Source organism: Martes martes (genome assembly GCF_963455335.1).
Source record: "Martes martes genome assembly, chromosome: 14".
NCBI classification, from domain to species: Eukaryota; Metazoa; Chordata; class Mammalia; order Carnivora; family Mustelidae; genus Martes; species Martes martes.
The window spans coordinates 74,948,177-74,974,823 of NC_137902.1; the positions used below are offsets into that span (position 1 = coordinate 74,948,177).

General features: G+C 39.1%; 1 protein-coding gene across 1 annotated transcript; it reads left to right on the top strand.

The window, feature by feature from the left end:
• Positions 1-731: 731 nt before the first annotated feature.
• Positions 732-26,612, top strand: LOC308355039 (uncharacterized protein; the record flags this gene model as incomplete). The annotated part of the gene is made up of 6 exons (XM_080822945.1): positions 732-822; positions 895-1,139; positions 3,796-3,858; positions 11,674-11,800; positions 12,012-12,107; positions 22,766-26,612. The coding sequence occupies 6 exons, from the start codon at positions 732-734 to the stop codon at positions 25,015-25,017; spliced, it is 2,874 nt and encodes a 957-aa protein (XP_080679071.1). The 3' UTR covers positions 25,018-26,612.
• Positions 26,613-26,647: the final 35 nt, after the last annotated feature.

The following is a 26,647-nucleotide window of genomic DNA, read 5'->3' on the forward strand; positions in this document are numbered from 1 at the left end:
ACCTTCTGCTCAGGTCATAATCCCAGGGTCCTGGGATCGAGTCCCACGTGGAGCCTGCTCCTCCCTCTACCTTTGCCCCTCCCCTGTTTGCGCTCACTCATTCACTCTTTCTCAAATAAGTAAATAAATCTTTAAAAAAAGAAAAAACAAACATTTGCGTTAAGGCTTTTGTGTTGACTTAGTTTTCGATTTACTTAGGTAAATATATAGGAGTAGGATCACTAGGTTGTTTGGTAAGTACATGTTTAAATTTATAAGAAATTGTGAAACTGTTTTCCAAAATATTTGTATTATTTTGCATTCACACCAGTAATGAATAAGAGGTTTTTTTTTTTTTTTTTAGATTTTATTTACTTATTTGAGAGACAGAGCGTGCACATGAACCCGAGTAGTGGGGAAGCAGAGGGAGAAGCAGACTCCCTGCTAACCAGGGAGCCTGACATGTGGTTCGATCCCAGGGCTCTGAGATCCCTACCTGAGCCAAAGGCAGGTGTTTGACCAATTGAGCCACCCAGGTGTCCCCATGAATGAGAGTTCTTGTTTCTCAAATCCACAGTGCTATTTTGTATTTCTAGTATGTAAGCGACCCTTTCTACTTAGATCCATAAGGCACGTTGATTTACATTTTTACCTCCTTTGGTCGCTTGGCGTTCAGAAAGCAAGGTGGTTGTGAGACTATTTCTTTGAGGTACTGAAAAAAATCGGTGCTGCATACAGAAGCGACAACCCCCATGCCACAGACAGAATTGCTGAAGAGAGAACGTTTCCGAAATTCTCAAGTCCCGGGCGAGCAGGGTTATGGGAATGGAAGTCCGGAAGTTTGTGAGCCCGCCGCACGCGGTTATGGGAGTTAGTAGCCTACGGCTCCTTCTGCGCATGCGCAATAACTCGCAGGCGCTTCCAAATGTTCCGGCGTTCTGTGGGAGACGATCCGGAACCCCCGGACTTCTGGCGGTCTGCATGCCGTTCTCGGAGCTCGTGCAGCCGGAGCGGGAGGGTGTGCGAGGCCAGAAGGATGGGGAGATTCGAGAGGGTCCCTGCATGGCGCCAAGACGCGGTTGTGGGCGACGGTGCCCGGCTGTAGGCAAGAGGCCCGCGGACCCCGGCGGGACCCTTGGCTGTTCTGCTGGAGAGACTGGGTAGGAGGAGGCCTCGGTCGGGTGGAGGGATCACGAGACGGGAGACTCTTTACTAGGGGGAAGGTCGGCTTGGAAGGCAGGGAGGCGGAGATTCGGTACCCCCAGGAAGATGCAGACTCCGCGTGGATCTGCCGGCGTGGTTTGTGCGGCAGCGGGGGGCGTGGAGTGGGGCGAGGAGTGACCAGTGCGCATGCGCAGTGGGTGTGCTCGGTCGTAGAGCGGCGGGAATTGAGTAGATGCTTTGATTCTTGCGGGGCTGAACTATCAAAGTATCATCTGCGAACGGTAAACCTGCGTGAGACTTCACGTCTGTAAAACTGAGGTTATTAATAACACCTGTCTCGTGGGGTTGTCCAGAGGATTAAATAACATAGTTCAGTGCCTAGCAGTAAATATTAGCTGCTGCTGTTAATAGAATTATTCTTAGCACTTGTTGCATTATGCTTTCAACCTCTCACTTAGGTCGGTATAGCTCTCTCTGCCGTAACAAATTATAAAACTGAGGTGGAGAGGAATGTTATATACCCTATGTCACAACACTAGCAGATAAACTAGAAGGCAATTTTATTATTTTATTTTTTAAAGATTTTATTTGAGAGAGGGAGAGAAAGGGAGCATGATCGGGGTGAGGGACAGAGGAAGAAGGAGAATTAGACTCCCTTGCTGAGCAGGGACTCCTCCCCAACCGGAGGACTCGATCCCAGGACCCCAAGATCATGATCTGAGCTGAAGGCAATTCTTAACTGACTGAGCCAGCCAGGCGCTCCACTAGAAGACATTTTTTTAAAAATTCATTCATTCATTCATTCATTCAAGATTTTATTTGATAGAGTGATACAGCCAGAGAGCGCAGGCGGAGGGACTAGCAGAAGGAGAAGGAGGCTCTGCACCCAGTGGGGAGCCTGATGCAGGGGCTGGATTCCAGGCCCCTGTGATTATGACTTGAGCAGAACGCAGATGCTTAACCATCTGAGCCACCCAGCCGCCCAAGAAGACAATTTTAGGTGTTTCTCCAAATGTCATGGTCTTTGCAGCCTCCGTCTTGGTTATAAAAGCCAGCATGGCATCCTGCAGAGCACTTAGCAGAAATAATTAGGCGTGTGAAGAAACGATCTGAACAACTGAATCTTAACCATGTAGTATCTCTGTGTATGGGATTTCTAGATGTCTTCAAAGCCTCTGATAGAGACGGTATAATTGTATCCAAGTTAGGTTTGTGACAGTTCTCAGCAGCCTTGATTTGAGTTTATGGAAGGTCTGACCTGAGAGTCTATGGAATAACAAATACATTGGAACTGTGGGCCTGGGTGACAGTTCCAGCTAAAATGAATTTGCCCCTCAGGTGCCTTTCTCATCTACATTAGAAAAGCACATCTTGTGAAGTAAGAAGGAGGAGTCTCTAAGTATATGTTAGTTGGAGAGAACCATCCAAGTATTTGCGGTTTTTTCTTTTTTCTTTTTCTTTTTTTCTTTCTTTTTTTTAATTTTTTTTTTTTAAAGTAGGCTCAGTGCAGGGCTGAGCTCATGACCCTGAGATCGAGACCTGAGCTGAGATCGAGTCGTTCGCTTAACCAACCAAACCACCCAGGCACTTCTTGAGTGAGTTTTGAGCAGAGTGCAGTTCCCAGAGAGGAGCAGATCCTAGGTTTTCACAGGCGTGTTCAGAACAAGTGAGATTTGAGAATATTGCCCCATTCAGAAGCTCCCAGGCTGCCTAATGGAGAGAAGCCTGGACCAGGGCAGCTGGGCTGGAAGGAGTGAAGGATGGTTAGGTGACTTGGGAAATAGAACTGCGCTGGAGGCATTCCAGGGATTTGTGGGAAAGGGCCTTAAAACTAGATGTGAGTCAGTTTTGTCTCACCAATCCCAGTTCAACCTCTACTCTTTGTTTTTTGCTCCCTCTTCCCAGATTCTGAGCTCTGCTCACACAATGAATCTGGCATTTAAAGATGTGCTGTTGAGTTCTTTACAAGACAGCAGTACAAGGAGAGTTATTTATTTTTCTTCTTGAAAGTTGAGAAGAAATTGGTGCTGAGAATGTAAGTGAATTTCCCTGTCTTTGTGTTGGGGCAGAACCCAGAGGAAACGAGTTTTCCTACCCCAGTCCTGTGCTGACCACATCACCACTGGTTTAAAAAAAGATAGGCATTTGAGAAACTGCATATGCTTTAGAAAAACAAAAGGTACACTCACTTGAAAGTGCCTCCATCCTTTTTTTCTTAGCTTTGGTTGCCTTCTCTAACTTGAGTAAACAAGGAAATACATATGTAACAACTTTTGTTGTACAACCTTTGCTGAAGGTTTAGTGTTCCTTCATTTAGCGTATTATAATTTGCTTCACCAATTTTTCTCATTTTTAAAATTTCTTTGAAACAGAACAAAGGAGTACATTGTTTAAAAATGTCTTAGACAATGGTTCCATTCACCCAATGAAAAATTGCACACCCAAGCTCTGCATGGCCAAATCACAGTCATACGTAGTCGTGTGGGTGGTTTATCATATGTCCTTTCCTGCCCCTCTGCGAGGTGGAAAGGATATTCTCCCACAGAGGGGCATTTCACCCAGGTGATGTTTGCAGCTTTTTAAAAAGGCAAGTCTGGGAACTGCAAGGCAGTCTGCACCTCTAATGACTTCATTCCTCTTTCTTTATCCCAGCTCTGCCTTCAGAGATTTCTACATTTTTCCAAGGGAGACCAGCAAAGTATGAAGAAGTCCTGTGTGAGTTATTGAAGTCATTTTCTGCTTTGTTTTATAATGGAACTTATGAGGATAATGACTCGTGTTTAAAATAGAAAAGTAGGGGGCACCTGTGTGGCTCAGTGGGTTAAGCCTCTGCCTTCAGCTCAGGTCGTGATCTCAGGGTCCTGGGATCGAGCCCCACATCAGGCTCTCTGCTCAGGGGGAAGCCTGCTTTCCCCTCTCTCTCTGCCTGCCTCTCTGCCAACTTGTGATATCTCTCTCTCTGCCAAATAAATAAAATCTTTCAAAAAAAAATAAAATAGAAAAGTAGAAATAGATAAAATGAACCTGAGGGAAACAGCCTGACACAGTGGTTCTCAGACTTTAGTGTGCATCAGATCAAAACTGGGAAGTGTTTTAAACCATAGAATGGGGCCTGAGAATTTTTGTTTTGAACAGGGTTGCAGGTGATGTTGAGGTCTGTAGACCAGTAGCATTGGTTCAGCAGATCAATAGGGCAAAGTTGGTGCACACACGCACACACACACACACACGCACACACAACACACACATCATATAAAGTTAGATGGTTATCAAACTTGCAAATATTTCAGACTTTTAGCTATAACTCCCCCCACACCCCTGAAAAACAAACAAACACATGCATAGAGCATCCCTACTCCTTTTGGAGCCTAAAGACTTTCTGGCATCAAGAGCTGAATAAAAAACTTCTGTTTCTGTTTATATAAATGATGAACAACCTTCTTGTGGCAAACCACAAACTAAATTCCTATAATTATTCTTCAGTGGAAGCAAAAGACAGATTACCAAGCAGAACCCAGTTAATGAGGTTTTTTAGGAGAATGTATTACTAAAGCCCATGTAGAGAGCTTTCCCATGGTCTTGGTTTGTTTTTGTTTTCCCTTTATAAAACCTCGAACTTTGGGGCGCCTGGGTGGCTCAGTTGGTTAAACGGCTGCCCAGGCCGTGTCGGCTCAGGTCATGATCCCAGCATCCTGGGATCGAGTCCCACATCGGGCTCCTTGCTCGCCGGGAGCCTGCTTCTCCCTCTGCCTCTGCCTGCCACTCTGTCTGCCTGTGCTTGCGCTCTCGCTCTTTCTCTCTCTCTCTGACAAATAAATAAATAAAATCTTAAAACAAAAACAAACAAACAAAAAAAAACCCTCGAACTTTTATAGAATAAATTGACTGCATGTCCTTAAAATAACTCCAAAATTCCCTGACCCTGGTAACCACTAATCTACTTAGATTAGTGGACTTGGCTTTTCTGGATCTTTTGTATGAGTATAATCATACAAGATGTATATTTTGTGTGTGTCTTCCTTCACCTAGTGTAACGTTTTTAAACTTCATCATATTGGAGCATGTTACAGACTTCATTGTTTTTCTTTTCTGGCTTTATTGAGGTATATTTGACAAAACTATAAGATATGTAGTGAACATTGTGATGATTTTGATATTCGTGTACATTGTGAGAGGATTCCTCCCATCTAATCTAACACATCCATCACCTCACATATTTCTTTCTTTCTTTGTTTTTGTTTTTGTTTTTGGTGAGAGTATTGAAGCTCTGCAGTCAACAGATTTTAATCAACTGTAGTCACCATGTTATACGTGAGATCCTCAGACCTTCATTTTATAGCTAAGTGTACCTTTTTACTAAGACTTCATTTCTTTTTATCATTGAAGAATATTCCACTGTGTAGATGGACCTGAGTTCTGTTCATCCACTTACTGGTTAACGGACATCTGGCTTGTTTCTGCTTTACTGCTGTTGTTAATAGTGCTGTTCTGAACATTCATGTGCAAGTTTTGGTAGAATACATGTCTGTGGTTCTTCTGGGTATTTACTGAGAAGTGGAAATGCTGGACCATGCATTAGTTGTAGTTTTAAATTACCGTGGAACCGCCTGTTTTTCGCAATGTGTGCACAATTTTATGTTTCCACCAGCAATGCATGAGAGTTCGTTTCCCCTCATTATTGACAGCGCTTATTGACTTATTATAACCATCATAGTGGGTATGAAGTAACATCTCATTGTGGTTTTGATTTGCTTTTCCCTAATGTCTAATGAGTACCTTTTCGTGTGCTTGTTGGATATTTGTATATCTGCTTCACAGACATGTCCATTCAAATCCTTGGCCCATTTTTAAATTGGATTTATTGAAGAGTATTTTGCGTAATAGATTTTTATCACATGTATGATTTTCAAATATTTCTTCCTATTCTGTGAGTTGTCTCTTCATTCTCTTGAAAGTATATCCTTTGATTCACAAAAGGTTTTAATTTGGTAAAGTTTTGTTTATCTCTTTTCTTTTGTTGTGTTTGCCTTTGATGTCATATCTAAGAATTTCTTGTCATTCTAAGATCATGAAGATTCACTCCTGTATTTTTCCTAAGAGTGTTATTGTTTCTAGCTCTCACATTTAGGTCTTTGATCTATTTTGAGTTAATTTTTGTATAAGATATGAGGAAGGGGTCCATTTTCATTCATTTGCATGTGGATATTCAGTTCCAATACCATTTGTTGAAGAGACTCTTCTTTTCCTCTCATTGAATGATCTCGGCACCCTTGTTGAGCGTCAGTTGACCATAGGTGTATGAGTTTGTTTCTGGACTCCCACTTCTGTACATTTGCTCTGTTTGGATATTATCATGCCGATTCCTTGTGTTTGATACTGTAGCTTTAGAGCAAGTTTGAAGTCAGGAATGTGAGTTCTCCAGTTTGTTCTACTGAACAAATTCTTCTTGACAAACTTGTCAGGATTGTTTTGGCTGCTTTTTTTTTTTTAAGATTTATTTCTTTATTTGAGAGAGAGCAAGAGCGAGAGAGAGCACACACAAGCAGGAGGGGCAGGGAAAAGAAGACTCTCAAGCAGATTTCTTGCTGAGCCCGACATGGGGCTCGATCTCACGACCCCGAAATTGTGACCTGAGCTGAAATCGAGTGCTGGATGCTTAACCAACTGAGCCACGCAGGTGGCCCTGTGTTTAGAATTTAATATTGTGTTTAAGATCTACCCAAATTGGTTACTTCATTCCTTTTAATATCTGTTATGACAGCATACATTTTAGTTGTCCGTTTCTTATGTCATTTCTTATTATTATGAATAATTGTGCAGTGACCATCTTTTACATTTTCTCTTCTTGTATAAGATCAAGCATTTCAAGTATTCTGTAGTGTACACACATGATTAATATTGTTGGGTCAGAGAGATTAAGCATTTCCAGTGTCACTTTATGCTACCAAATTGGTGTAAGTGACCATACGACTCACACCGGCTGTTAGATGACAGGACAGCTTTCTTTGTCTCCTTGTTGACAGTTGATACCGTTATTTCAAAATTATGGCCAGTCTGATGAATGATGAAAACCTCATTGTTTTGATTTGTATTTCTCTGATTTTGGATAGGATTGGGCCTTTCACTTTTCTTCTGTGAAATGTTGATTTATATGTTTTGTATGTTTTTACATATTTTTCCGTTAATTTTGTTCTGTATTTCTTACTGATTTATAAATATCCTTTATGAGTGTTGTATAGTAATCTTTGTTCTATTCATTGTAAATATGTTCTCCAGAGTTTGTCTTATTTTTTCACTTTGTGGTATCATTGGTAATATGAAAGTTTTACATTTTGATGTGGTCAGATTTGTGAATCTTTTTTCCACGTTTTGTTTTGCTTTGTTTTTTGTTTTTTGGTGGTTGTTTTGTTTTGTTTTGTTTGTTTTAGTTCTTTTATCCTTCAGTATATTCCCATTGTGACACATAGTCACATTCCTGTGTCTTAAACTTAGCAGATATTTCCTCTGAGGTATACCATCAAACTGAGATACAATTTGATTGATTTCTTTCATTTGCTCTTTGTTTTTAGGGTTTTGTTTTCATTTTGAGTATTGTTTTTATATAAGTATTAAAAGTATTTAAATTTTTCTAAAGATGGACTGTGAATATAAATTTAGCAAAGCATATTCAGAGATCAGTCTGGCTTCTCTCTCTGTCCCCTATCCTACTCCTTCCCTTACCCAATGTGGATAGCCATTTTTTTTAAGTTTTTATTCTAATTCCAGTGAAATCAACATACAATTTCATATTAATATTAGATGTGCAATATAATGATTCTCATTTTGTTATATTTTTAATATAAGAAGGACCATATATAGATCTTTTGTTTGTCATATTGTACTTGATTTTTTCACTTAAACTTTGTGGGTTTTTTTTTTTTTTTTTTTAAAGAGTCTATTTATTTGACAGACAGTGAGAGAGGGAACACAAGCAGGGGGAGTGGAAGAGGGAGAAGCAGGTTTCCTGCAGAGTAGGGAGCCTGATGCCAGGTTTGATCCAGGACCACGACCCAAGCTGAAGGCAGACACTTAACGACTGAGCCACCTAGGCAACCAGTTCTTTTTTGTTGTTGTTTTTGGGGGGGGGTTTTGTTTTTTGTTTTGCTGTTGTTGTTTTTTAAGATTTTATTTATTCATTTGAGACAGAGAATATAGAGAGAGAGCCTGAGCAGTGGGGGAGGCAGAGGGTGAGGGAGAAGCAGGTGAGCCGGCAGCCAGATGCTGACTCTGGCTGGATCCCAGGACCTGAAGGCAGACACTTAACCATTTGAGCCACTGAGGCGCCCCTAACTTAAACTTTGTTTTGTCACTTAATAATGTATTATGGAGTTCACTCTGTAGTGCCACAAAGAGATACTCCTCAGTTCCTTTTCCAGTTGCTTAGCACTTCATGGTGTGAGTATAGCATAACACATTCCACAAGTTCCTTAGTAATCAATATTTGGGGTTTTTTTAGTCTTTTGCAAATATAAATAGTGATATAACTTCTTCTTTCTTTGATCGGTGTGCTGTTGTGGTTGGTGCCCAGAAGTGGAATTTCTGGGTTAAATGGTAAATTCATGTATAATTTAGCTAACTATTGCCATATTTCACTTAATGGTGGTTAATCTTTTTGTATTTTGAACAGGATCTGAGGATGCTTTTATGCATATAACAAATTAAGTATGTGTAGTTATTCTTTTGGATTTCTGCCAGTCCAGTAGGAGTGAAATAGTTCAGTATACTTTTTATTTATATTTTTCTTTTTAAAGGGTAAGCTTGATCTTCTAAGTTTAGTACCATTTGCATTTCTCTTCCTGTGAGTTTTCTCTTCACAGTTCTTGCCCATATTTAGAGGGTTATTGGTTTTTTTCCTTTTTAGAAATTCTTTATTATAGGGACCCTAACCCTTTCTTTATCATGTAAGTTGCAGATACTTAATTCTGGGTTGTCATTTTTCTTTTGATTTTGGTTTTTCTTTTATTTTGTAGAGGACTTGGTTGGTTGGTTGTTTATAATTTTGTGTAGTCAGGTCTGTCAGTATTTTATTTTATTGCACCTGGATTTTTAAAAGTCTGATGCTCTAGTGACTGAACTATGTGAGCTCTGCATCTGAATTTTTAGTCATAGTTAGGAAAGTTTTATTCTTTCTTAAGTTATGGGGGAACTCACCCATGTGTTCTTCTAGTACTTACATAGCTCTTACTTTTTATTATTATTATTTTTTTACATTTAAGATTGACCAGTCCATTTGCAGTTTTTTGTATAGATGAGAATGAGTTAGGAAATAGGTTAGCTAGGTTTTTTAGACATTAATGCTGCAATGAAGGTGTTGCTTGGGACTCCTTATCTAAGGCTTGGTTGGGTTCCCATCTGTACATATGTGGCAGAATTTATTTCTGCACAGCCGTAGGATTAACAGTAGCTTGCTTCTTCTTTGAGGTCAGAAGAAGGGTCTCTGATATTTTACGTTCTTTAAAAGACTCACATGAGGGACGCCTGGGTGGCTCAGTTAGTTAAGTGTCTGCCTTCGGCTCAGGTCATAATCCCGGGGTCCTGGGATCAAGTCCCATGTTGGGCTCCTTGCACGGCAGGGAGCCTGCTTCTCCCTCTGCCCCTCACCCTGCTCGTGTGCTCATGCACGCGCACGTGCTCTCTCTCTCTCAAGTAAATAAATAAAATATTAAAGATAAATAAATAAAAGACTCACATGATTAGGTCAGGCCCACCCAAGTAAATCTTCCTTTTAGACCAAAGTCAACTGATTAAAGGATCTTATTTATACTTGCAAAATCTGTTTTGCCGTAGAATGTATCACAATCACAGGGACTTAAGTCTCTTTCATTTAAGAGGAGTTTATGTCACATTGTGGGATCCATTGGAGGTCATCTTAGATTCTGCCTACCATAATTAGTGTGAGTTTATCCATCCTTTTTTCCAGGGTAGCTTTGGTTATTCTTGGCCATTCAAGTTTCTATGTAAGTTTGAGAGTAAACTTACCAGTTTCCACAAAAATATCTGCTAAGATTTTAATTCTGATTGTCTTGAATTTATAGGCCAGTTTGTGGAGAAATGAGATATTTTTGTAATATTGAATTGTCCATGCCATGAATATAGTGTATTCCTTCATTTATTTAGGTATTTTTTGTTTTTTTTTTTCTCAATAATACCTTATACATTTCTAGAAAATAGTCTTGTTTTTCCTATTAACCAATTTTTAGTGTATGACATGAACATTGATTAGCTATTTGTTTTGATAACCTGGGAATGATATGTCTCTGTTTCTTCTTGCTATATTTTCCACAGTGGTCATTTCATAAATGGGTGGTATAAAACCTATGAACTGTATAAGACAGTCAATTCAGTTATGGGAAGAAAATACTTGGGTATCTCCCTAGATTTATTGTAATCCATAAAAAGAAGAATGAAGAAATCTAGTATACAGTGAAATGGATATACACACTAATGTACTATAATTATGTAATGTGATAAATACAGCTACATTGGCAATCATTACAGTATGTAAGCCTATCAGAGTTACACAATGTTAAATGCCAAATATATTCATTTGAAAAAAATAAAAGCGACTTAGGAAAAATAACAACAATGCAATTTAATATATAAATTGACATTGTAAGTTTACTGTTTATAAAGGGTTTCCTTAAAAAAAAAAAAAAAAGAAAGAAAGAAAGAAAAGGGTTTCCTAGATGGAACAGTAACCAAACATTTTGGGCACCCTGTCCTATAGGAGTTATGTTCAGAATTATTAAATAACATTTTCCCTGAAGACGACTGTAGCCCTTTATGTGAACATAGTCCCAGTAGTCCTTCCCTGTGTGTTCACTTACTCCTTTAACTACATTTTTTAAAAAGATTTTATTTATTCATTTGATAGAGAGAACACACACACACAGGGGGAGAGGGAGAAGCAGACTCCCCACTGAGCAGGGAGCCTGACATGGGGCTCAATCCCAGGATCTTGAAATCATGACCTGAGCCAAAGGCAAACACTTAACCAACTGGTGCCCCTTAACTACATATTTTAGAAGTGTACATGGTTATGCTCTTGGCCCAGGTTCATGAATGATATTATGTTATCAGTGAAACCCACCCTAATAGCAGGAATAGAACTTTTCTCCCCTCTGTAATCTCACTCTACTTTGCACCTGTTTTTACTGTAGTAGGATTTTATGCTACATGGTAGTTGGATGCTTCATGCTTGTGTCTGTCAGATTATATGCTCCTTGAGAACAGTGACATGGTTTTATTGGTTTTCAGATTCTCAAGGTAGGAGAGTTCTTTATGGCATGTAGGCACATGATGGGACACCAGTAACTTATCACACTGGTGAGGAATGTCTGTCATGCTTTCTTCTCCAACCAAGTACAAAGGTAGACACGCCAGAACACATTTTCTAATTGTGAATAGTGAACTCCATAACAGTTCTTTGACAGCTTTTCCATGTTTTTCAATTATGATTACTTATATTTGAACACAAATGTGCTATTTCAGGGATCCTTATCATTTGCGGATGTGACTGTGGGCTTTACCCAGGAGGAGTGGCAGCATCTGGACCCTGCTCAGAGGACCCTGTACAGGGATGTGATGCTGGAGAACTATAGCCACCTTGTCTCAGTGGGTAAGGATTGTTTCCCATGTAGACTCCTAGTATGCACTTTCTTTCTCGGTTTGACACCTGTAGAGGCTTTGTTGAGTTTAATGATATTTAGGTTTGAGATTTCAAGTATTAGGCAAAAGGATTGTTGAATCACTGTAAAGAATGAAGTGTTGTAATTGGCCCCTGAAGCCCATGAGCCTCGCCCAATTCCCATGTCATTTCCCAATTACAGGGTGTTGCATCCCTAAACCAGAAGTGATCCTGAAGTTGGAGCAAGGAGAGCAGCCATGGATGCTAGAGGAAGAGTCCCGAAGTCGGAGCTACCCAGGTGAGTTAGTATGTATTAAACAGATGGACACTAGGTGACATGGTATGAATTGTTTCTATTCTCAGGTGCTTGCTTATATGTTCGTTTTCACATTTAACAAATACTGAGTACCTGCTCTGCCTCACTCAAGTTTCAGGTGCTGAAACACATGATCAAACTGAATTTGTTCCTGACCTAATGGAGCTTACATTCTGATAGGGAAAGAAAAGAAATAAACACACATACACATACTATATACATAATATGTTGTAATATACATAATATGTACACACATACACATACTATATACATAGTATGTCAATAAAATAGCAAGGAAGTCATAGATTGAAATAATGAAACGTAATACTTGAGAAAAGGAAGGCATTCAGGAAGGCATTTTGATGATATCAACTTGAATGAAATTATTATAAAGTGCACAGGTTTACATGGGAATTAGCATTTGGTTGTATGAGCAGAGGTGATATAGGGAAGACCCCAGGTTGGAGATACTTACTTGGAAATTATCAACTTATGGTAGTATTTAAAGTTTTTAAATTTAGTATTTGAAGCTAAGGGATCAGGTAACCACCTCTCCTTAGAAGTAAGAATGAACAAATTTGAGAGGTCTGAAAGCTGTCCCCTGGGACACTAATGGTTAGAAGTCATGAAAATGAGAGGACTCAGCAAAGAAGAGAGAAGGAACAGTCTGGAGATAAGGTGGAAGCAGAGAATATGGTGTCCTGTAGCCGAGTTAAGACGGTTTTCAAAGACAAAATGAACTTCTTGAAGAAGAATGTATAAAGTCAGCATTTTCTGCCTCTGTCTGCAAATCATCCAGAAGCACTAAGGGAAGTGAGCAAGACAAGCTTCATTATATGACACTAGTGGATATCTGAAATCCCAAATCAGTACAAGTGTACCTGCAGCAGAGCTGATGACGGGATCAAGGAACGTGTGTATGTTAGCAGGTGGGTAGAAAACAAAAGCATTTCTGATGCGCACAGGGTCTGGCAGTGCGCTTTTCATGAACAGAGCACATCCACACCTAAAACTTCCATGAACAACAGTGCCATGAACTAGATAGCTGAGCTCCCTTGGAGACAGTTTCGTTCTGCAAAGGAGACGTACTGAAGTGTAGAAGCACAAACCACACTTTTCAGTAGCCCTCTGTTTCCATGATGGTTCAAAAGAGACTGTACATGAGGCGAAACCACCTCATAGACACTAAATGTGCAGAAATAATCTTACATGCCATCTTAGTGGGTACTCCTCTGACACAGAATTTGATGGCAAAAACTTACTTGACAACGATTGGTCGGGATTTGCAGACCTTCTACAAAAGTGAGGGAAGCATGGGGGAGGGTATGGCTGCTTAGGAGGCGGGGAAGGCTCAGGGGGGTGATTACCTCGTTAACTGTAGCTCTGTAATTAGCACATCTGATTGCTCAGGCTAGCGGGATGTGTTCTGAGTCTCAATGTGAACCACTGTGTGCCAGAGCAGCTGGTCAGAACGGTGGAAGGGAAAAGGATATTATCTTCTGTCTTGTTCCTCTCTCTCAGATGAAACTGTTCTGTAGAGTTTTAACTACCTTTCTTTCCTGGATTGCATCAGACAGTTTGTCTAGGCAGATGCTGGGGAAGTCAGAGCCTCCATGGGCGCAGTTCAGCCTCTTGGGCTTGTTTCTGTGAAGTGAGCGCAACACTTCGGTTTTCCTCAGTTTGGAGCTGCAGCAATGCCAGCTCCCTGTGAGCTGACTCTGTGATGACCAAGAGAGCAAGCCATTGTGGAGGCTACTCCGACGAGGAAGGAAGGCACATCCTGGTTGATCTATAAACTGAGACCAATACATGTGCAGAACACTTGTTCATAATGAATTACCCCGCTAGCCTAAGGGATGACTCTTTTCCCTCTCCCATGTAAACCTTTTGCAGTGTACCGTTCCTTGAAAAGCTCACATCCTTTGAGCCCAAGTAATGGAAAAGGAACCAGCACAAAATGTCTGCAAAACTATTATAAGAAAAAAGGGGTGAAAAGTATCGGGAAGAAAGCTGGTTGGTGATAGAATTGTCATCTGATCAAAGTAGTCATAAAGTAGGTAAATTATGTGACCAAATATTAAATCATGAGTTTCCAAAGGGTGAACTAATTGAATTAATTATCTCTGTGATACAAGTATTTAAGAAAGATATTAATAAGGGAATAGCAAACACATGGCAGGGTGTCAAACTGAGAAAAGAGAACAGAAAATAAAATTACAGTAAAGAAAGCAAATTGGAAGAATCCCAAGGATAAATACATACTGTCAGAAATCTGTTCAGGGCCGCCCGGGTGGCTCAATCATTAAGCGTATGCCTTCGGCTCAGGTCATGATCCCAGGGTCCTGGGATCGAGCCCGGCATTGGGCTCCCTGCTTGGCGGGAGGCCTACTTCTCCCTCTCCCACTCCCCCTGCTTGTGTTCCCTCTCTTGCTGTGTCTCTCTCTGTCAAATGAATAAATAAAATCTTTAAAAAAAAATTGTTCAGAAAGAAAGGATAGATGTAAGCAAGAAGAAAACTAAATAAATTTTGAAGATTACATTAAAAAGAGAGTTCACATACATACCATACATAGAATTCATTCCCCAAAATAGAAAAAGAAATAGAACAAATATTTAAAATATTTCAAGAATACTTTTTGTGGGGGAAGAGATTTGTGATTGAATCTGTGTAAAAGAGCCAGTCCTTAGCAACATTAGGATATATTCTGATAAAGGGACTAGATTTCAAAAACAGTTATTTTGACAACCAGCCAATATAAGAGAAAGTCCAAATAGCCTCAGACTTTTCCATAGTAAAATCTGTAGCTCAGGGGCGCCTGGGTGGCTCAGTGGGTTAAGCCTCTGCCTTTGGCTCAGGTCATGATCCCAGGGTCCTGGGATCGAGCCCCGCATCGGACTCTCTGCCTGCTTCCCCCTCTCTCTGCCTTCCTCTCTGCCTGCTTGTGATCTCTCTCTCTCTCTGTCCCCCAGCCCAAAAAAAAAAAAAAAAAAAAAATCTGTAGCTCAGAGTCAGCAGAGCAGTTTCTACAAAATCCTCAAGGTGTCACATTGAGAGTATTACACCCATTTAAGAAGATACTCTTCAACAAAGACAGCAAGTCTTTTCTGAATAGACAAAAACTCTAGGATCTTTGTTCCTAGAAGCCTCTGTTTGAGTATCAGGTAACCAGGGAGTGACATAAAAAACATGGTAAAAAGGCTGGTAGTAGACACTGAATTTAACTGAAGAACTAATTTTATTTTGTTTTTTTAGTTTGTTTTTTTTTTTTAAGTCTTATCTGTTTGAGAAAGAGAGTGAACATGGTAGGGAGAGAGAGAGAGAAACAAGCAGACTCTGTGTTGATCATGGAGCCCGACGAGGGACTCTACCCCCAACCCCAAGATCACGACCTGAGCTGAATCCAAGAGTCAGTCAGTCAGCTGACTGTGCCACCCTGACACCCCCCAAAGAACTGACTTTAAGACAAATGTGGGAGCTAGGTGACAGATTGTACAAGTTGCAAATCTAGGCAACACAGAAAGGGTATGTATCTACATAGATAAGAGAAGGCAAAAAACAAACAGAGAGGAGAGAAGGTATACAAATACGGTGACTTCTTTTATAACATGATGTGTGTTTTCCTAAAAAAGAATCACTGCTCCATATAAAATAGTGTACTGAAAATCACAGGGCTAACAGAAAAATGGGTTTGGGGATAAAATTCTTAAGAGCTTTGTCAGTGACACAATGAGAGGCAGTGTTGAACTTTGTAGCTATAATTTTGTGTTTATTTCTCCTTCCAGTTCTATTGGTTTTTGCGTTATCAATTTAAAGAATTATTAAGTGTATAAATATTAGGATCTTTATGTCCTCTTGAGCACTTGACCCCTTTATGATGATGTCTCTATTTCTGGTAGAACTTTTTCGTTCTGAAGCCTACTTTAATATTACTACTGCTAGCCCACAGATCCTAGCTAAGCCACTTACTGGCTTAGAGAAGTCACTTACTCTCTATGACCCTTTGTTTCTCATTGTAAATTTGGATAATAAGACTTTTGTCACAATATTTGTGATCATCAGATGAGGCAAGATACAAATACACAGGGTCTTGCTAAAATAGGCATCTGGGAAGTTTATACTTTTAACCAGCATTTAACTAATGCCCTTCTAAAAGCTCAGGATATACATCAATGAACAAGAAAGTCAAGGACTCTCCTTTTGTTGGGCTTCCATTCAGAAGGGAGGTGTAGAGATAAGTACCACAGAGGAAGAAAGGATGCAAATAAATTAATCCTATAATTTCAGGTCATGCTAAATGCTATGAAGGGTTTTAAAGACAAGAAGATGAGATGATAGTGATAGAGGGTATTGGGGATAAGTAGACTGTTTCAGCCAAGTGGCCAGGGGTAGTCTCTTCAAGATTGTATCTGGAAAGGACCTAAATTATATGAAAAATCTTGACAGCAAAGATCTGTGAGAAGAGCAGGAACGCCCTGGGCAGGAGCACCCTTGACTCATTCAATCAATAGCAAGATGGCTAGTGTGTTTCTGTCATGACAAACACAGTGAGCAATGGCATGAAATAAAGTTGGAGACACCGGCATAAACTTGATCTTGAAGTTCTAGGCCGTGTTGCAAAATTTGAATGTCATTAAAAAAAGGGGGGGGGTCCATTGCAGTTTTCAGTAGTGAGAGAGACTATAATATAGCAAAAAAAAAAAAGTTTTTGGCTCTTTGCCCGTGGTTTCTGGCACATAGCTCCTAAAACCCTTGGAATCTCTGGCATGAAAAGAGTGTCTTTTGTATACTGAAGTAACTGGTGGCTGGGGACCGCTAGATCACTTCAGGTGGGGGTGTGGGGGTGGCCATCACCAGTGGCCAGTGACTTAATCACTCAAGCCTAGGTAATGAAACCTCCCTAAGAGCCTCTAAACAACAGAGTTCAGGAAGCTTCAAGTGGTGTGCCCCAGAGAGGGTGTGCGAGTTCCACATACCACACACATCCCCAACCCTTGCCTATATATCTCTTCTCTTTGGCTGCTCCAGAATTGAATCCTTTATAATAAATTGGTAATATAGGGGGCGCCTGGGTGGCTCAGTCATTAAGCGTCTGCCTTTGGCCCAGGTCATGGTCGACCTCTGCATCGGGCTCTCTGCTGGGAGGGAAGCCTGCTTCTCTCTCCCAATCCCCCTGCTTGTTTCCCTCTCTCACTGTGTCTCTCTCTCAGATAAATAAATAAAATCTTTAAAAATAAAATAAAATAAATTAGCAATATATAAGTAAATAGTTTTTTGGGGTTTTTTGAGGTGTTCTAGTGAATTACTAGTCTGAGGTGAGATGGCTAGTCATGGGAACCCACGGTTTATAGTCAGAAGTCCTGGAGGCAAAAAAAGAAAAAAACATAAATAGTCCCTTCAGCTTTCTTGTAATGTCTATGTGATGTATCTTTTTCCATCTTTTTACTTTTAAACTATTTATATTTAGAGTGGGTTTCCTATAGATAATATATGGTTGGGTTTTTTTTAACTGATGTGAAAATCTCTCATTTTTTAATGGGAATATTTTAACCACTTAAGTGGATGCCCTGTGGAATATGATACCTTCAGTTTGTCACATCTGATTTCAAATGACGTCATGCTATTTTATAAGAGGCTTGCAGTGTTATAATTATATGCTTCTGTTCCTTCCTCCCTTTCTGTGTGCTATTTTACTTCAAACCCCACAAGGCAGCAGCTCTTTCTGCCTACAGGTCTTCATTGTGCAAGATGTTTTCTGTTGGTAACAGAAATCTGGATCGACACTCTTTTCTGTCCATAGTTGATTCACTTCACTGTCTTCTAGGTTACAAACTACCTTCTCTGATTTTTAAGTCTGTTTTTCCGTATTTAATATTCTGTTTTCTCTTGTTGCCGTCAAGATTTTCTTTTCATCTTTGGTTTTCAGCTGTTCAACTCTGTTGTTTCCAAATTTACCTTTGATTTTTTTTTTTTTTAGCGGGCGGGGGGTGGGTTTCCTGGTTATTTTTCTTGTTGTCTTCTCGGTTTCCTAAATAAGTGGTTTGATGTATTTCATTGTTAATTTTTTCCTGGGACTCTCCAGTTCCTTATGTGTGGCTGTATTTGATACTGTTCCTAGTTCTTGGGTCTGTCATGTCAGAATTTCCTCAGTGTCTGTGCTCCGTTTTCAGCTTTTGGCTGCCCATCCAAGCCTGTGTCACAGAGGATTTATTTCTTTACTCCTGTTTCTCTTCCAGCAGTCAGCTGAGCTCATGCTGCTTCAATGAGAAATAAAGCCAGCCACCAGTTAACAGTGATAGATACAGATTTTATTCAGTAACTGTTGGAATAGGAGATGAGAAGTTTCAGTAAAACTGAGCTCAACTCCACATACTGCTAAGACAGCTAGGGACTTACAGCCAACAGGCAGAGTGGGGGGAATCACTGGATAGAAGATTACTAAGAGAAACACCAACTGTAGGGGGATTCTTGCTGAATGCAGATCAGGCATTAACCCATCAGGGACAGGGTATAAGGAACTTGATCAGATATCAAGGGTGAAGGGACTGTCACTAGACTGACTTAAAAGGATTCTTGCTAAAACTGAGCTCAGCCCGGATAGACCTGGAAGACCTAGTCACGGCCTAGTTGAGAATAGGGCTCAGAGGACACTAACTGAGGTTTAGTCAACAGGAGAGTTCCTCTCAGAGTGTATCATTAAATTTGCGTTGGTAATGAAATAAATTATAGAAGCTATACCTTTAATTGTGTAATTTCATTGTAAAATATAATGGACATACTACAGGAAAAGAAAATGAAACCCAGAAGAATGCTTGAGAGGAGTGGTAAGTGATAAGTCGTGACAAAACACAGAGGTGAATCTGAACAATGGGTGTGTAAAGTAATTATGATACTAATATGTAGGGCTAAAAAAACATACACAAAGCACTAACTGCATTTAAATGAGGTGAGAGGTGATCAAATTGAGTTTGATGCTTCTGTTCTTCAGAAAGGGAGATCTAAGATATTGAATTATTCTAGATTCATGGTATGATGTGATGGATAGCCCCTTAAAGCTGAGAAACAGGTGTGTATAACTTCTAAAGTTGTAAGGAGGAAAAATGGAAAAGATAAGAAATTATTTCAAAAAGAAGGAAGAAAAGTACGATAGAATTGGTAGTAAAATTGTGACAAATATAAAGTACCAAGTAAAATGTGAGAGACGACTTGATATATTTCAGGAATCACCATAAATAGAAACAGACTACATTTACCTGTTAAAGTACAAATTGTCAAATTGGGTCTTTGAAATAAAATAATACCTTCCTGTAGCTAAGATAATAGGTTTTCATTTATTCTGCTAACTACATATTTATATTTTTGGCATCTTTTGCCCTCTTGACATTCAGTGTTATACCTGTCTGTATACAGAAGATACAGGATATCCTGATCCTTCAGTGTGGGAAGAAGTAATATCACAGTCAGCATTTACAAATCATAAATTTTCCCCACTTCATTTGTTACCTCCCATGAATCTTCTCTTGTAACTGTGTCCTTGTGCCATTTTATTTTTCTGTCTTCCTTTCTTACTAATGTTAGATCACTATTATTATATTTTTGTAAACTTTAAAAAATTCTTTTTATATTCTCAGTTTGCGCTGATACCACCCAGAACACTTGGGCATACTGTTTTACTCTTTGTTCTGATTCCTAAATGCAATTAGACTTTGCCCGCTGAAGCATCTAATTTATCATGTTAATATCTTGAGTTGTATTTTGCCCAATATACAATATAGCAAATTTATGTTTTTCTCATTTAATGACCCTTAATCTTTTTTACCCTTTGAAAATAAAGATTTTATTTATTTATTTAGAGCGAGCACACATGAGTGGGGGGAGGGCCAGCAGAAGAGGGAAAGAAAGTATCTCAAGCAGACTGTGCTGAGGGGCGCCTGGGTGACTCAATCATTGGGCATCTGCCTTCAGTTCAGGTCATGATCCCAGTGTTCTGGGATTGAGCCCTGAGTTGGGCTCCTGCTCAGCAGGGAACCTGCTTCTCCCTCTCCCTCTTCCCCTGCTTGTGTTCCCCCCCCCCCCGTCAAATAAATACATAAAATCTTAAAAAAACAAAACAAAAACAAAACCTCTGTGCTGAGTGTGGAGCCCTACACAGGGCTCGATCTCACAACCCTGCACAATCTAAGCTGAAATCCAGGAGTCAGACACATAACCACCCGAGCCACCCAGGTGCCCCAGTCACCCTCCCTTAAATATTGCTGTGTTTCCTCTGTGTGGCACAGAACTGGTGCTAAGCTCCCATTTAATCCTTCTTTTTAGGATTACCCACAGATACGCTTTCCTTCCATATAAGTCTACATTTCATTCCTAACATACTTGGGGATTCTTGTGAGTTAATACATGAAAAGTACATGGAACAGTGCTTGGCTCATGGTAATGGTTAGTTTTCCTGTTAACTTTTCTTGTTGTTAATATCATTATCATTGGTTTTAAGCACATTTTCAAATTTAAGCTCAGCTTTCCACAGCTTTTAAAATATTACTTTGTTCCTTTAATTTACATTATCTACTATAGAATCTGATTCCTGGTAGTGTATGGATGTTGAATGAAGAAGCTATTATCTGGATTATAATTTCTTCAAAGAGAGCATATCTTACTTTGTTATATAACATATAGTGGCTATTGGATCATTACTTAATTCATTAACTGTGCCTCTTGATGAGTGAGAGAGCCTTTATATTCAGAAAATACTACAAGGAATTAATTTCTAAAAGGACATGTTGGGTTATAAACCTGTAGGTTCTTGTTCAAAATTACAGATTTGTAGAAAACTTGAAATTTATTTTGAAAAAGCTCACCACTTGTTAAGGACCATTACTTTCATAATCACTCAGGTGTATTCAGAGGAAATCAGATACAAATACTTGCCACACCATAGGTTGTAGTTGGGAAAAGTAAAAAGATTACTGAGTATTTCACATTTTGGCAGTTAACAGGGTATGTTTATGTTTCAAGGGAGTATTAGCCAACATTCTGATAGAATGAGATGTATAGAATGCGATTAATTTTTTAAACTGATGTATAAATAGAACTTGAAATGGTGGAGATGTTTGTGAAGACTTATTATGAGACAGTGTCATTTTCCTAAAGAGCGAAGTTCTGAGCAAGTCCAAAATGGGAAGGTAAGCCGGCTGAGTTGAAAACTCTTGGTTGAACTTGAGTGATTTTTGACAAATTAATAGTCTGGCATTTCTACAAAGAAGACATTTATTATGGACTAGTGAAGCAATCATTTGAATACCCAATATGTATGTAGTTGAGGACAAGTTCCCCCTCCACCCAAGCATTATAACTGCAATATGTTTGCTTTAATGGTGCTTGGAGACAATGGGCTTTGAAGAGGTTTTTAAACAGGGTCATCATTTTTACATTGTATGTACTGAGCCAGAAGGTAATGTGAAGTATAGCTGAGAATTCTTAGGGTGAATAAATACATCATTGAGTGTATTTAATGTGAGATTAAACATTAAATAATGTTTATTTAATTAAACATTATTTAAATGTTTTGGGTCAGGTCTTCCGTGGTTATAAATACACATAAAACCAAGAAATGTAGAAATCTGGGTGTAAAAGAAAAACTCTTACTAATATGTCAGAGCAGGTTTACAGTGGGGAAAAATTAGCATCTGGTGGTAGGATATCTGACCAAATAAGCTTGAATATACCACAACTAAAAATAACGCAAGGATTTTACTTTTCCTGGTAGACATTTGTATTTTTTATAAGTAACATGAATAGAAGGAAAATTAGAAACTACATTACAGGACTCTCTTCATAAGCACAAAGAAATCAGTGCTTTCAGAAGTTTAATTTGGTATTAACAGTATACTAAATTAATGTATATATAACAAAACAGAAGTAGTTTTAAAGGGGGGGGAGAATGAAACTGGAAACATGTAAAGTTTAGAGAGGATTTAGCTGCACTAATGTAAGTATGAGAGGAAAATTATGTAAAGTCTGATCCTTCTGAACGATAGCAAATCATTCCTCTATTTCTTTTTTTTTTTTTTTAAGATTTTATTTATTTATTTGATAGAGATCGCAAGTAAGCAGAGAGGCAGGCAGAGAGAGAGGGAGGAAACAGGCTCCCTGCTGAGCAGGGAGCCCGATGCGGGGCTCAATCCCAGGACCCTGGGATCATGACCTGAGCCAAAGGCAGAGGCTTAACCCACTGAGCCACCCAGGCGCCCCCATTCCTCTATTTCTTTAGGGCACTCTTATCTACTAAGTTTCATGGCCTCTCTAGTTCTCTGCATTTCCCCTTCCTAGATGAGTCAATTTTTTTTTCAAAGTCTTTTCTTCACCATGCTTTATATTTATTTGTAATGTATATATTAAGTCTTGAAGTATGTATTTGTAAATTGCCAAATGTAGATGTGTATGTTCTAAGTTTTTAATCCCCCTTTTCCACCCTTTCAGGTTTTGTTTTTCTAATCCAAACGGATGGGACAATATGACTGTTTGGATCACTCTTATTTCACAAAACTAAGTCAGTGATGTAGATGGGCATTTGTTTTAAGTGTAATTTCATCATAATTAAGATACGATTCATGACTTATGGTTTGTTTGTCTTTCTCATCTTTAGAAGTCTGCAAAGTTGATAGCCAAGCAGAAGAGACTCAAGGAACCCAGGACAGACGTTTCTGGCAAGCTCCATTTATCAACAACAAAACACTGACTGTACACAGAGGTAATGTATTAGGAAGCATTTTTAATTTCAGCACAGACACAGTTCCTTCCATAAAAATACCGTGTAGGTGTGACTCATGTGGTATGAATTTGAAATGTATTTCAGAATTAATTATTAATAAGAAAAACTGTTTAAGTAAGGAGGCTGTTGGCCTCAATACATATGGGAAATTGTTCCTTCATATTAACCATGAACAAACTCAAATGGGAAAGAAACCTTATGAATTCATTCAAAATGGAAAATACCTCAGTCATAATGAAGATTTCATCCTGTATCAGAGAACTAAAAATATAGAGCAATCCTTTATTCAAAGCAATAAGGAATACAAGGAATGTGGGAAAGCTTTCCATGAGACGGCAGTTGTCATCCCATATAACCAAGCTCACATAGGACAGAGTCCTTGTGAACATAATGAATCTGATAAAACATTCTGTAGTAATTCAACCCTCATGGTCAGTAAGATGGCACAAAGAACAGAAAATCTTTATAAGTATCAAGAATATGCTAAAACTTTTGAGAAGTCATCTCTCTTGGAACACAGAGTTCATTTAGAGGTGAAAGGTTATGAGTATATTGAAAGAGTGGATAATTTCAATGGGAGATCAGACTTTCTTGGCACAGGAGAGAGAACATTTGAATATAACAACTTGGGAGAACCCTTCTGGGAGAAGTCAGTTGTTAATGTAACTCAGAGAACACACATAGGAGACAAAGTCTGTGAATGTAATGAACGTGGAAAAACATTCTGCAAAAAGTCAAAACTCATCAAACATCAGAAAATACATACAAGACAGAAACCCTATGAATGTAAGGAATGTGGGAAATGCTTCTCTCGCAAATCTCTCCTCAGTTTACATCAGCGAGTCCACACAGGAGAGAAACCTTATGAATGTAAGGAGTGTGGGAAATGCTTCTCTAGAAGTTCACACCTTATAATTCATCAGAGAACTCACACAGGAGAGAAACCCTATGAATGTAAGGAATGTAGAAAAAGCTTCTACCATAAGTCATATCTCACAGTACACCAGAGAATTCACACAGGGGAGAAGCCCTATGAATGTAATCAATGTGGAAAAACCTTCATAAGTAACTCAGTCCTCACAATACATCAGAAAACACACACAGGCGAGAAACCCTATGAGTGTAATCATTGTGGAAAATTCTTCTCTAGAAAATCCTACCTTAGAGTACATCTGAGAACACACACAGGGGAGAAGCCCTATGAATGTGAGATATGTGGGAAAGCCTTTTGTCACAAGTCAGATGTCACTAAACATGAGAAAACTCACATAGGGGGAAAGCCTTATGGATGTAATCAGTGCGGGAAAACCTTTAGTCGCAACTCTGGTCTAAAAGTACATAAGAGAACTCACACGAAGGAGAAGCCATATGACTGTAGTGAGTGTGGGAAATCCTTCTCTGAGAAATCAGTCCTCACGGTACATCAGAGGATACACACAGGGGAAAAACCTTATAAGTGTAATGAATGTGGAAAAACCTTCTACAATAAATCAGACCTCACTAAACACAACAGAACTCACACAGGTGAGAAACCCTATGAATGTAAAGAATGTGGGAAGTTCTTCTCTAGGAATTCGTACCTGACAGTACACCAGAGAACTCACACAGGAGAGAAACCCTATGTGTGTAAAAAATGTGGGAAGACCTTTTGCCCTAAGTCAGACTTTATAATACATAAACGAACACACAGCGGGGAGAAATCATACCACTGTACTCAGTGTGGGAAAAACTTCACTTGCAGCTCAGTCCTCAGATCACATCAGAGAACTCACACAGGTGAGAAGCCCTATGGATGTAATCAGTGTGGGAAGTCATTTTCTGAGAAATCAGTTCTCACAGTACATCAGAGAATACACACAGGGGAGAAACCTTATAAGTGTAATGAATGTGGGAAGTCCTTCTATCATAAGTCAGATCTCACTAAGCATCAGAGAACACATACAGGAGAGAAACCCTATGAATGTAATCATTGTGGGAAAACCTTCAGTTGCAACTCAGGCCTCAAAGTACATCAGAGAAGACACATAAGAGAGAAACCCTATGAATGTATTGAGAGTGAGAAAACCTCCAAGAAATCAGTTATCACAATACATCCCACGTTACACACAGGGGAAGAAAATTTATAAATACAGCAGTGAGAGAAATCTTTCTCTTGTGATTCATACCTCAAAATACCACAGAAAATTCACAAAGGACATGACCCCTATGAATGCAAAGAATGGCAAATTTTTACCGTAAGTCATCTTCCAAAGTAAACAAGAGAATACTCGTAGTGGAAAATACTCTGAATTTGTTGAATGTCTGAAAACCTGTTGAAATAAGACAACTAAAAGTGACTGTAGAAGAAACCCTATTAATGCATGTAGGAAATATGGGGAATTATTTTATTATGAAGTAGAACTTATTAAATAAGGAACTTACATAGGAGATAATCCTGTCAATCAAACAGATGTGTGAAAATGTTCTTCCAGAATTTGGCCTTAAATAACAATCATACCACACTTGGGGAAAAAGTGTCAACATCTTGTATATTTTTGAGACCTTTATACACAAGTTGTACTCAATGTATGACAGGGAAATAATAGGGAAGATACCCAAAGAATGCACAAATGTGGTTCAGCCTTTATCGAGAAATGCCATTTTGTTGAGCATGTAGACAATTGATATCAGAAGACATCGTAAAGATGTTTTGAGTGTGCACACTTTAACAAAATTTGGACTTTCTTATATCTGAAGATTGTATTGAAGGAAGTATGTCTTTAGGAAATATGGACAGAAATTTTACTTTAGCTATATTATCTCTGATCTCAAATTTTTTAATAGAAATAAAACTGAAAATAGACCTTTATAAAAACATTAACTGTGAAATGTGAAGCTTTTTGAAAAGAACAGATAAACTGAATATTCTTCTCAGACCCTGATTTCACTTTTGGAGAGACATATGTCACTCCATCCCCCTATCAGAGGGTTTTTGATTAGTCTGTCGCCAACCTATGCTGATACCTCTGCAAATAATGCTTGATGGTCTGGTTCGTCCTGGAATCTACGCTCGGGGTTCTCCTCATGGACTAGAGCCAAATCAGAGTGTACAGTGCCATCAGCCAGGGACAGTTGAGGATGTGTCTGTTTCCTCTTCTTTAGTTCAGGAACCAGAAGTAACACTGAGTGTGTTAATGAAAGTAGAGTACTGCCTAGAGTGCCGGGACTTTTGTGTCCCAACTGAAATTTACAGGAAGCTCCTCATGGCTTAACTTTATTGAATTCAGGCCTGTTGACCCATTGATATCCCACCTTTCCAGGGGAGAGAAACTTGGTGGTGTTTTAGTGAAATATTTCATATGTGTGTCCAATTATGAGGCATATCGTAACCATTGGTGTGTCTGCCGCAGGTTTGAAGTAATGTAGTACAAGAATAGTTGAAATATCCGCATACCATCCTCAAATCCATTCTGTAGCCTGTAACTTCTCCCACCTTCAGCACTTTTCTGAATTTGGTTAGTATTGATCTCAGGTCTCATTAGTTTTACAGTAATATTTTACATATATTTCTCTGTGTGTGTATGTGTTTGTGTGTGTGCATGTATGTAACATTGTTTTGCTAGTATATCAGCGGGAACTCATGTTTTGCAACTTGTTGTTGTCTTCAAATGCATGGTTTTGATATTTATACATATTGATATATTTAGCTTTAGTTGATTCACTTTAATAAAGCTTAATATATGACCATAATGATATTGTCTATTCTCCTGTTTATGA